The 12,665-nt window shown below is 41.7% G+C and overlaps 1 protein-coding gene across 10 annotated transcripts in view; it reads left to right on the plus strand.

The window, feature by feature from the left end:
* The window catches only part of dst (dystonin), an 84,369-nt gene extending 72,319 nt beyond the window's left edge, over nt 1-12,050 (plus strand). For 8 of the 10 annotated variants that reach the window (XM_028423811.1, XM_028423817.1, XM_028423812.1 and 5 more), the window contains 22 exons: nt 613-783; nt 1,656-1,811; nt 2,017-2,223; nt 2,360-2,479; nt 2,995-3,164; nt 3,277-3,436; nt 3,773-3,967; nt 4,049-4,177; nt 4,470-4,613; nt 4,852-5,040; nt 5,123-5,252; nt 5,414-5,577; nt 5,664-5,826; nt 5,901-6,055; nt 6,140-6,214; nt 6,354-6,371; nt 8,398-8,515; nt 8,847-8,960; nt 9,853-10,043; nt 10,255-10,365; nt 10,786-10,912; nt 10,998-12,050. In XM_028423811.1, the coding sequence (XP_028279612.1) occupies nt 613-783; nt 1,656-1,811; nt 2,017-2,223; nt 2,360-2,479; nt 2,995-3,164; nt 3,277-3,436; nt 3,773-3,967; nt 4,049-4,177; nt 4,470-4,613; nt 4,852-5,040; nt 5,123-5,252; nt 5,414-5,577; nt 5,664-5,826; nt 5,901-6,055; nt 6,140-6,214; nt 6,354-6,371; nt 8,398-8,515; nt 8,847-8,960; nt 9,853-10,043; nt 10,255-10,365; nt 10,786-10,912; nt 10,998-11,257 (3,267 nt within the window). In that variant the 3' untranslated portion in view covers nt 11,258-12,050. The remainder of the gene's footprint in view (nt 1-612; nt 784-1,655; nt 1,812-2,016; nt 2,224-2,359; nt 2,480-2,994; nt 3,165-3,276; nt 3,437-3,772; nt 3,968-4,048; nt 4,178-4,469; nt 4,614-4,851; nt 5,041-5,122; nt 5,253-5,413; nt 5,578-5,663; nt 5,827-5,900; nt 6,056-6,139; nt 6,215-6,353; nt 6,372-8,397; nt 8,516-8,846; nt 8,961-9,852; nt 10,044-10,254; nt 10,366-10,785; nt 10,913-10,997) is intronic. The other 2 variants (XM_028423809.1, XM_028423818.1) reach the window with 2 other exon arrangements.
* The last annotated feature ends 615 nt before the right edge of the window (nt 12,051-12,665 follow it).

Below are 12,665 nucleotides of genomic sequence, written 5' to 3' on the forward strand. Positions count from 1 at the left end.
AGGCTGCATACAGATGGCAGGCTAGCAAAGGGGGTGACTGTGTCTTTTCTGTGTTTTTATCTGAAGTGTGAAAATTAAATGACACTGCAAAATACACTGCTTGTATCACCCATGCAGAAGATGACAAAAAAGCCAATTAAGTGTTTCAAATGGATTCAGCCATGTCTGACTATAGTGCATTTTGGAATGTTTTCCTTTTCTGTAATGGAGACACTTTTCACAGCCGTGTTTTTCCTTGAAGAAGCAGCAGCAGTGACATTACATTAAGGTTTACTTACATGCAATCACTTTGATCAAATTAGTGACATTATACTCTTCAAATGAGTAAACTTTAAACAAACTAATAACTAGCAAGTACCCAATTTAGGTCAATTCACACCATGCATCAGGTATAATGTATAATTGTCCAATTATTTCTTTTTCACTAATGTATATATGAAAATAAATGCCTGATAAACCTCTAAACAACCATTTGAGAACTACAGTTGTGTGTTTGTGAGCTAACCTAATCCTGCAGCAGTGCTTTACTTGTTTAAAATAAGTCAGTAGTAGCCAGAAGTAAGAGGTTGTCAAAGTTAAAACAGCTCTCCTCCTGCCATTGTGTCCCTACAGGAGTTGTGTTCTGCCTTTGAGGCGAAGGAGGAGTTGTATCAAGAACTGTTACACAAAGGTCAACAGCTGCTTGCAATGGCGCCCGAGGGTCCAGACAGTAACATGGAGCAAGACCTCGCCAACTTGAAGGAAAAATGGGAGACAGCTCAGGGGAAAGTTGCTGAAAGAAAGGTGGGTATATAGGTCACTGTGCAGCTCTCACTGCTCTTAGGTCAGTGATTCACGACTTCATGTTTAGCTCTCAGTGAGGGAGTGCTGACACACACTTGAGCCATGAGTCTGTGGTTGAAAGCCTCTAATCCCAGTGCCGATAATGAATGGTGTAAAGACAGGAGCGTTGGCAAGGACACACACAGGATGCGGTTGCACTGTAGATCACAGCTGCTGAGTTACTGTCAGCACTGGAAGAGATCACAAGTGTGTAAAATAAATAAAGATCTTAAGTGCGGAACAACATTTTCTCACTTTTGTTACTACACAAAGTCCCAAAAGCACCACAGCTTTTACCATCTCTCAGTCCAGATATGGAGCTCATCATTGTGGCTGTAACATTTAGCTTTTGTTTCCTGTTTACTTTGGTTTTGTTCCCAGGTATTTAAAGTTTGGTAAATGTTAAAGCTGCCAGCCAAACTCTTGGCAGTGAAGCCAAACTCCTGTAGTCTAGTGGACACGTTATTCAAGCTGCCTGTTAAAGGACAGTTCCATATTTAGCAAGACACTCGGCATGACCCACTCCATATGAGTACAACACATTATTACCCACGACTCATCATCTTTGTAATGTCATTAAGACAGAGTCACATGATACCTCTGCTGAGGCCAGCGGATGTTTTCCAGTGATGGAGTGACTGTGGAGCTTTCTATTACTCAATTAAAACCTCATCCTTCCTTTTCTGCCCCTCCAGAGACGTTAACTTCCTCTGTTTAAACAGAGGTCATGTTTGGCACAATGGAAGTGTTTTTCCCCCTCTTTATGTGAAGCTGTAGCAACCAAGCTGAATCTTTTTATAACCTCCAGTTTTTTTTGTTCTTTGTCTCCACAGGTGAAACTAGAGGAAGCTTTAACCCTGGCCACAGATTTCCACAACTCCCTGCAGGACTTCATCAACTGGTTGACTCAGGCGGAGCAGACTCTAAACACAGTCTCACCTGCCTCCCTCATAATGGAGACCATCATGTTTCAGATTGATGAGCATAAGGTAATTTTTTAACTGCACAGCATCTGCATGGAATAAAGCTTTTTTTTTTTTGTTTTTGGAGATGCCATGTTTTAGTGTCCGATTTCACTATTCTGCTACATACACAAGCCAACAATGACTTAACAGCATCTGTTTTATTATTAGCACATGAATTACATTACCTCTGCTGCTGAGTGAAAAACTCTTTCATTCCCTTTTAATGCAGGTGTTTGTGACAGAAGTGAACGCGCACAGAGACCACATCATTGAACTGGACAAGACAGGAACACACCTGAAGTACTTCAGCCAGAAACAGGACGTGGTCCTGATCAAGAACCTGCTGCTCAGCGTGCAAGGCCGCTGGGAAAAGCTGGTGCAGAGGTCTGTGGAGCGAGGTCGTCTGCTGGATGATGCCAGAAAGAGAGCCAAACAGGTGAACGTTTTTACTTTTACTTCATGATTTAATGTTCACTTATAAGACCATTAAGCTGCAGTCTTTCAAATCAAATGAAGTCATAGCTTTACACTGGCTTGTTCTTTTCATTTTCATTTTTTTTTTGTTTCATTAGTTCCATGAAACCTTCAATAAGCTGATGGAGTGGCTGGATGAATCTGAGAAGACTCTGGACTCTGATGTGGAAATTGCAAACGATCCAGACAAAATCAAGACGCAGCTGGCTCAGCACAAGGTGACGGAGGATTGCGGTTTTATTACAGTTGTAGTTTTTTTTTTTTTTTTTTCGCAGACATTAAAACAGCCTGTGATGTCTGACACCAGCTAGTCTGAGTAACAAGACAGCTGCTTGACTATATAAGAGACTGAAAGCTATTCATGAAAATTACTGTATCTACTGAATGCATTAGTCGTGCATTTGACTTGCTTGTTGTGTTTGCAGTGTTATATGGGCAGATTGTGCTAATCCTATCATAATCCCGGGATGGACCGAATGTATTAGGGCTGGCCTTGCTTTTGGATACTTTTAATCTCTGTGGAACAGTGGCTCTTAAGTTTCGACACCCCTCCCCCCCAGTTTTGTTTCCCTCACAGAATTTTTCCTCCTTAATCACAACACACATGCGGATTAGAATACAATTTAACATGCCAACGGCGCTGAGAGGAAAATCTCTTGAGAAGGTTCACCGTTCACCCTGCAGCAAGCCACAAAACCTGACACCATTGTTTGTGTTTTATTCTCACATGCAGGAGTTCCAGAGAGCTGTGGGCAGCAAACACTCTGTGTACGACACCACCGCTCGCACAGGGCGGGCTCTGAAAGACAAAACCTCACTTCAGGATGACAAGATGAAGCTGGACGACATGCTGAGCGAGCTGAGGGACAAGTGGGACACTGTTTGTGGCAAGTCAGTAGAGAGGTGAGGACACATCTTCCCACATTTGCTGCTCCCACCAGCATCCAGTCCAGATTATTTACAATAATTCTAAACACTTCCTCATTCACTGTGAGTAATTTGTCCTTCGCTGTAGACAAAACAAGTTGGAAGAGGCCCTGCTGTTCTCCGGCCAGTTTACAGACGCTCTCCAGGCTCTCATTGACTGGCTGTACAGAGTGGAACCTCAGCTGGCTGAGGACCAGCCCGTACATGGAGACATAGACCTGGTTCTCAACCTCATAGACAACCACAAGGTAGAAAACACAGAAGCAAAGCTTTTGTTGATTTGCTAGTTAAATGCTTCAAAAACAAACAATAGATGTCACTGCTGTGACACCACCCTTTTTAGGGTTTTGTTTCTGATGACAGAAAGCAAATGACACGTAAACCACAGAAGGGTTGGGCTGTAAAATACAAAGCTACAAAAGCACTCCCATTGTTCTTTTAGACTCAGCAAGTAGTTGTTGAATCTTTGCTCACTTTCTTTGTATGTTTGTGCTGCAATTTTCAAAGAAATTGTAGTTTTCAATAACTACTGCTCCTGGTGGTAACTTCAGTGTCCAATCCCTCCAATGATTGTGTTGCTACAGGTTTTCCAAAAGGAGATGGGGAAGCGGACAGTAAGCGTCCAGGCTCTCAAACGTTCAGCCAGGGAGCTGATTGACAGCAGTCATGACGACTCCTCCTGGGTCAAAGTCCAGATGCAGGAGCTGGGCACTCGCTGGGAGACGGTGTGCAACCTTTCTGTGTCCAAGCAGGCCCGGCTGGAGCAGGCCCTGTGCCAGGTACTGTTAGAGCCACCTCACAGTCATGAGATAAAGAAGCTGACTCTGTCAAGCTGACTGATTTGTGTCCTCCGGCTGCAGGCTGAGGAATTTCACTCTACTGTTCATATCCTGCTGGAGTGGCTGGCTGAGGCGGAGCAGAGCCTACGTTTCCATGGCAGCCTGCCTGACGATGAGGAAGCTCTGCGGGCGCTTATCGAACAACACAAGGCAAGCAGAGCAAATATTTATATTTTTGTATCCAGGCAAACTTTAAAGTTGCTATTTAAATTGTGTAGTTTGACAGTTTTAATGCATGCTTAAATGCTTAAGTAAACAGTTAAGACCATGATTGTGTAATTGCAGCTTTGTCATTATTCATGCCAAAAATGCAGCACTGTAGCTATTTTTCTTAACAATGAGTTCATCAGACTGAAATAGCTCGGTGTGTCTAGCTTTTTTAATGTTATGCTGAAGATAATCCATTTCCAAATCTGAACTTTTTACCCTTTCTATTTTTAAGGACTTCATGAAAAAACTAGAAGAAAAGCGAGTGGCTCTAAATAAAGCAACCAGCATGGGGGAGGCCATTCTCAGCATCTGCCATCCAGACTCTATCACAACCATCAAGCACTGGAACACCATCATTAAAGCCAGGTTTGAAGAGGTCAGTTCACAGCTGGCATACATGCCTCCCATACCTGTAGATATGACAACATATTACACTGTTTGGATGCTGCAAAAGGCAATAAGGAAGATTTCAGCCATCACATATCCCTAAAATGGAGCTGTTGAAAGTCCTTTCCACACAGGTGTGGTGCTCTCTGTAGCACCTAATATGTGTAGAACATCCCTTTCTGGTATAAATTTACTAATAGATTACTAATGTTTGTGTGATGCTACAGGTGCAGGCTTGGGCCAGGCAGCACCAGCAGAGACTGGGCACGGCCCTCACCGAGCTGTTAGCCACTCAGGAGCTGCTGGAGAACCTCCTGACCTGGCTTCAATGGGCCGAGACCAACCTCAATGATAAAGACAAGGAAACGCTGCCTCAGGAGATCGAGGAGGTCAAAGGCCTCATAGCAGAACATCAGGTGGAGTAAAACCGCAGATAAACATAGATGTTTGGCCTGTATGACCTGCTAACTGTGGTTGAATGCTACTTTTCCACTGCAGGCGTTCATGGAGGAAATGACCAGGAAGCAACCAGATGTTGACAAAATCACCAAAACACACAAAAGGAAGGCTGCTGTGGAGCCGCAGATCCAATCTCAGATCCCTGTGCTGGACAAAGGAAGAACTGGAAGTATGTATCCCGCAAATATCCCTCGCAGAGCGTGACCTGAGCCATCTGGCCAAGTGTCGAGTCACTGCGGGGTGACGCAACATCCTCATCTCCTTTCATTTTATCACCTGCAATGATGTCACTGTGAAAACTCTTTGAAGCTTTGTTTCTTTCACTCACAGGAAAGCGATCTCCCACACAAACCATGTATGCATCAACACAACAAGCTCCCATTGAAACCAAGAACCCACGTGTTAACCTGCTGGTCACTAAGTGGCAGCACGTGTGGCTGCTGGCTTTGGACAGACGGAGGAAACTCAATGATGCTTTGGACAGATTGGAAGAGGTAATCTAGCACTCAGGTTTTCATTCAAGTCTACCTATATGTGTCTCCTAGGAGTTTGTATAACTGCTTTTTTTTTTCCTGTGCAGTTAAAGGAATTTGCCAACTTCGACTTTGACGTATGGCGGAAGCGCTACATGCGCTGGATGAACCATAAAAAGTCTCGTGTCATGGACTTTTTCCGCCGCATTGACAAGGATCAGGATGGCAAGGTCACCCGACAGGAGTTCATAGAGGGCATTCTCTCCTCCAGTAAGTATCCAACATCAAACTCAGAGCATGTTGCCGTCTGACAGCTAATCACATAACACACTACTCCTCAACAGAATTTCCGACCAGTCGCCTGGAGATGAGCGCCGTGGCGGACATATTTGACAGAGACGGCGATGGCTATATTGACTACTACGAGTTTGTGGCAGCACTTCATCCCAACAAGGACGCTTACAAACCTCTAACAGACGCAGACAAAATTGAAGATGAGGTAACAAACAGCCCTCGTGGGCTCACGAATTGCAGATTACAGATAATCTGGGATCTGCTTCAATAAATCATTGTTTGCTTGTAGGTTACACGACAAGTGGCTAAATGCAAATGTCCAAAAAGATTCCAAGTGGAGCAAATTGGTGCCAACAAGTATCGGGTAAGCAGATTTGTAACGGTTTTTTAAGCTATGAGGTGTTTTGAATACAAATTAATTTAATCTGGAAGGTGTTGAAAGTGCCCAAACAAAGAGTAGACACTAACTTCTTTTGTATTTTTCACTGTTCTTCACATCACAGTTCTACCTCGGAAACCAGGTACATATGAATGTCCTCCTTTGTTTTTGTCCTCCTGTTCTGTCAAGCTTTTTCATTTACCACGCCTGCTGTGCAGTTAACACTTTCTGCCCAAATTCCTGGCTGATGTTTTCAGACTGGAACTCAGAAGTAGAAATTAAAACAAAACAATCTGTCGTCTAAATTAATTGGATTAATAAGTGTGTTCAGTCTAACAATTTTGTAGTTTGTAATGTTTATGTCGTGTTTTCAAATTATTCTTTTGGATTATGTTTTAGTTTAGTTAAGTAATTAACATAGTAAATATTTATCTGCTTTTGAGTTTCAGAAAATATAATATGGGCGTGACCATTCCAGCCCACATTTTTATTGGTTCATGGGCACAAATTCATCTGCTGGGCACATAATGATGCTTTCTGTGTGCTTGCCTTTGGTGCTGCAGTATCATGGGAATGACTTACCTCAACATTAGCTGACACTTTTTATTGTTTTATTTTCCAAGTGAAAGATTTCAATGAACTTTATCTACATAATGTGCTGTTAACCCTGCATGCTGGTTATGGATTATTAGAGGTGTCAGTCAGAGGGGATCGGAGCATTAGTGTTGGTTTTATGAACTAGTTTGTATTGCTGTGTCACACAACAATGAATTGAAATAATTCTTTTGACAGTTTGGTCTGGTTCACTGCTTACATGACTCCTTAATCGGCGATGAGACAATAGCAAACAGGGAAAGTCAAAATCTTACCCCCCACCTACACGTTGCAGTTTTGGAAAGCTGTATTCTGGTAAATGGTTATTCTTCAGCTGTTTCTTGTGCCTCTTTTTTTTCTCCTTCAGATCATCATCACCTTTAATGTATTCGATCACTAAAATCACCAGTGGCATTAAATCATTCTGAGAATCATACAAATGCAAGAGTTGTTCTAGCTTAGGAAGCTACCATAAACAATAGCAACAGGCACTCAGCCGGAGGGTCATCAGTGTTTGGTCATGTCTGCGTGTCACAGTGTGGTGGATTAGACAGAAGTGATTTTGAACCATTCCTCATGTTGTTCTCTGCATTGGATCTGCATCAGTGTCAGTGCATCCAGAGTCATAGCTGTAGAAAGTGCAACAGAGTGCTGGATTGCAGGAGATTTGTCATGTTTGTGTGCTTGATAATGACGTGAATTTGTTTCTGACAAAGCATGCAGCTGTGATTGTGCACATTTTGTGTGTTTCTTCTTTTTTTTTATGCTGATGCTCACAGTCACATCCAACTGGCTGATGCCTGTCCTTACATCACCTCATAAAGCTTGAACCATTCACATCCATGACATGCTAAGTGGTTTCATGTGGTTGGTGTGATGAAGGCAAATTATTATACAGCACACTAGCACCCCCTGGTGGTGTAATAATGTGCCTTCAGTGACATTTTTGTTCACAGGCTTAACCTGCAGACATAGTTAACAATAACACAAATTATTGCAGAGCTTAACTGACTATATATTTAAAAACATGCACAACATATATAACATGTCATAGTTTTCTGCATTCTGTTTACTTTTTGTCCAAAATTACGATCATACAAATACCAATTGGCACATTCCTTTGACTTGATTGCACTAAATAAGGCATGAAAATATGAGTCACGTCACTGTAGCCTGAACATCACCAGCACACACTGAGAGAAGAAACCCAGTTGGATTGATGTTTGTGTAAATTGTGTCTTTGAGATTTAAAAGTGAATCAATGTCTAAAAATCTTTCTGTGTGTGCGTGTGTGTGTGTGTGTGTGTGAGAGAGAGAGAGAGTATGTGTGTGGAACCCTGTGCAGCATTAAAAGGAAACCAGAAGTGGCCTGGAAGGAATTTTTTATTTGGTTTAATAAAACAAAGTAAAACGATTTCATTCAAAATAATTTCCGTTTCACTCGACTGAAACAAACAGTGATTCTTCAGACCAGTCTGGTTTCCAGTGTTGCACAGAGCCTCTAGTCTGCAGTCAGAGAGTGCACCCATTGGAAGGCTGTGTTTTCACACATCCCCTCTCTGTTTGCGCCGTAGTTTGGAGACTCCCAGCAGCTCCGTCTTGTGCGGATTTTACGCAGCACTGTGATGGTGCGGGTGGGCGGAGGCTGGATGGCTCTGGATGAGTTCCTGGTGAAGAACGACCCCTGTCGAGGTGAGTTCAAAGGTTTACCGCAAGAAGTCACAAAGCAGGGCTGAAGGATTGAATACTGCAGAGGGCACATCCAGTGTGGCTGTTTCTGTGTTAACGTTTCTGTTCTGTGAGTGGTTTGACAATTCAAAAAGGGTCAAGTTAACTTTAAATATATATAATGATTGATAAGTCTGTGGCCTGACATAGCTGGATTATCTTCTTGCACACACATGCAGCACATTGATTTTTCACCACTCCTTATTTAGTCTGACATCTGTACTAATGATCAATTTCTGTTTCTCCTGCTTAACCCTCCTCTTCCTCCTACTGAACACGATATCATTTCTTCTAGTTCATCACCACGGGAGCAAAATGTTGCGCTCGGAATCAAACTCTTCAATTACTCAGTCTCCTATAGGTTGGCAAATCACACACTTTCTCTCCTTGCTCCATGAACCCACCAGTGGTATGTGTGTCTGCACATCCGAGTGTGTGCTGGCTCCTGTTTGTGTTGGTGTGTACAACCCTACTGTAGCTACTCCACTGTGAATGAATGGCGGCTCACAGCGACACTCGACCGTCATTCAGCCCCTGCTGGTTTTCATGCATGCAGTTGTTGTTGGTGTGATTCACCTCACCTGCTGTCTTCTGAGGCACCACGTCAGTTCTTTGTATTCTCTCAGCATGTCACGAGGGGCTCTGAGCCAAGCTTATTTTGCTGTTTTTTCGGGTTTGATTAAAACCTGTTTTAAATGGATAACAGGTCAGCAGACGTTTAGCTGAACGTAAGCAGAAAAGTGGAGAAAATGATGGCGAAAAAACAATGTTTTTGACAGTAATTAAAGTTGCATGTGAGTTTGTTTACAACTTAAAACTTTTTTTCTTTTTATTTGTTTTATTCTGCGTATTTTCAGTAGTAGTTACGCTGATTTCTTTTAGTTTTGCTAACACTGAACATGAGAAACAAAAAGGCTATCCGCTACTGTTTCAGCAGTAATTGGTCTTCTGTTGGACAGTATGGATGGGAAGCAAAACAGCATGATTTTGCATTGTTTTGTGTGTTTTATAGAGGACATAAGTGCATCATCGTAACACTTTATTTTTGCTTATAAGTTAAATAATTTATCAATAATTAATTTAGTAATTATTTCTCTACGTTTCCCAGAAATCACAATATACAGCATATTGTGTCCAGGATTTATCCTGTAAGATTAAAGGATTAGAAAATTCCAGACTCAAAGTGGAAAATAAAGTGTTCAGACATCATCATAATCATCAACATCATCATCTCAAAAGAATGCTCAAAATAAACACAGTTTATGTCGGCAGTGCGGCTCATTTGTAATTTAATTTCTCAGCTAAAGGCAGGACCAATGTGGAGCTGCGAGAGAAGTTCATCCTCCCAGAGGGAACCACCCAGGTGATGGCGAGCTTCCGCTACAGAGGCCGCAGGTCTCGGCCATCGTCCCGAGGAGCTTCCCCCAACAGGTCCACCTCTAGTCAGAGCTGTCCGGTCCCATCACACCAGGCTGTGACCAGCACACCCAAGGTGAGAGTGGTCTTAATGCTATAAGAGCCCATCTAGACTGATCAGCCCCACTTTAATTTTCACTCCTCATTTATTTGATTTCCCTTCCTTGTTTTGTTTTTTTTAATGATTTGATCATTACTATTGTTTTTTTTCTTCCATCTAGTGTTCCTTGTAGATTTTGATTTTTGAATCCATGTCCTGTGTTCTTTGATTTGCCATTGTTCCTCAGACTCCCCAACACATAACCCGCAATTATGATAAGCCATGGCTTACAAACAGCAAACCCTGCACTCCTCTTAAATCATCAGACTCCTTTGGGAGCCCAGGTTCATCCTCAGAGGTATAGTCATATACAGAGCATGGTGCAGAATGCTTCAAACTAAGTGACCCAACTGAAATCTATCCCACACTTCTAAAGAAAACACATTAACAGGAAGAAAAAGGTAATACAATTATTAGATTTAAATATAGATTTCAGTTGGGTCTATAAATGAACTCAATATTTAATTTGTGCCTGACACAACTGTCTGTCTTCATTTTCATGCCACTACAATCTTAATCAATGCACGGCTGATTGTTTAATGACTCATTCACTTCACATTAATTCATACTAACTGCTTCTAAAAGAGCTGTTGCAAAAGCAAGGCTATTAAAAAATAAGATTTATAACTAACTCTATAATATTGGTAGCATTTTCTGGTAAAACATAAGTTAACACTGGTTTGTTCACAGATTAAAGTATTTTTTTTTTCTTTTATAGAGTGCTGGAGTCCAAGGCAGCAAATTGCGTCTTCCTGGATACTTATCCGGCAAAGGGTTTCAGTCTGGTGAAGAGGGAACCTTAATTAGCGCCGCGGTACTGAAAGCTCGGGCACAGACAATAGGCGGTGAGTAGAACATCAGTGAATCACTGCCTCAGAATAACACTGGGCCTGTTGTTCTTAATTAAAATTCTTCTCTTTTTATTTCTAGAACACAGAAAAAATTCAAGCCGACCAGGAAGCAAAGCCGGCAGCAGAGGGAGCAGCCGCAGAGGAAGTGACGCCTCAGACTTCGACATCTCCGACATCCAGTCTGTGTGCTCGGATGTGTCTGAGACGGTCGGTGAGTCGTCGACCAGAGCGACATCACGATCTGCGTCCCGCCAACATGGAGGGAAACCCTCTAAGATCCCTACTCCTCAAAAAAAAAACACTCCCACAAGCAAACTGGCCAAGGGATCCAAGCGATAGTCAGTGGCCTTGAAAAACAAACAAACCCAGGAGTTAGTTGCACCCTAAACACATAACGGACACTGGAAATGTGTAATTTAAAAGACTGCAAATGTGCTGAGTGTTATTTAAATTGTAAGATGTAAAATATTCTGTTCAGAGGCAATATGGTTTAAAATGTGAGAATGGAATGGCCTTGTGTATTTGATTTTAATGTATTTTATTTTTTTGTGGAAAAAAAAGTCAAATTGTTTTATTGTATTTTATTTTATTTATGCAAATCCTGTAGAGGTTTGATGAACACTAGATAAATCTGACCACGTTGACTAACATTTCTACACTAATGAAGGGCAAAATGCAGGATAGTGCTCTGAAAGTTACTGAATGTACTGTAATTTATGTATGCTGATGTTCAGATTAGCTGGTGCGTTTATGGTACCATTTGAAGACACTGCAACTATCTATTTAAGTGCTATGTAATACTGCCAACATGCATTTAAAGGGCAATGCAATATAACACAGCAAATCCCAGTAAGCACTGCAGAAACCTTTGAAAACAAGCATTTAAGACACGTAGCAGAAACCTCATAATCACAAAGCTTTCAGGTCCTGTCTGTCCATTTGTTCACAGCTTTGGCCCCTCTTTTGTTTGACCACCTCACACTAATGTGTGCATTGACTCCTCATGTAGACATTCTCTGTGCATCCATGTCAATGTAAGTTTAACTTCAGTAGAGCTGAATTGTTACTGTAACATTACTTTGTAATAAACCTGCTTGCAGAAAGGCATCAAAGACTGGTGCCAACCACTGAACTGTCTCTGCTTTGTGTATATTTATTATAATATAATATAAATGCTGATCAATTAATTGATAATCCAGCTGCACTGGGTTGCATTGTAGTCCTCTAATGATTATCAGGTTTCCTGGTATAAGTTACTGGACAAAAAGATCTGGTGGTAATGACACAGTATGATTCTTCATCAGAGAGGGTCTAACTGGGGAAATCTGGGTAATAGACTTATAATAATATATTTGCTGTTTTCCCTGTGTGTTAGGTGGGTTAGTGGAGGAGTTGCCTCTCTGGGTGGAATGTTTGCACAGCATCTTGTATTTAGATGTGACATACTACATCTTTCTCTCAGTGAGAGTACAGATGCACAGATGTACAGAACACTGTCCAGAATACTAAAACCATGAAGAAATTATAGACTATGTCTGTGCAGATGTCCTCACTAAAGTCTGTTTTATCATTTTAACAGCAGGAGTGCAAAGAAACATGCAACATCCCAGCACAGTGAAATAAACATTCTGTCAATGCTGCAATGGAAAAAAAAATCATTTTAAATTCCTGGCTTATTTTTCAACTTTATTCTTATTTTGTCCATTCAGTATCAGTAACCTACATAAAGTCCACCTGCATTTACTTC

This window comes from Parambassis ranga, chromosome 15 (genome assembly GCF_900634625.1).
Source record: "Parambassis ranga chromosome 15, fParRan2.1, whole genome shotgun sequence".
Taxonomy (NCBI): Eukaryota; Metazoa; Chordata; class Actinopteri; family Ambassidae; genus Parambassis; species Parambassis ranga.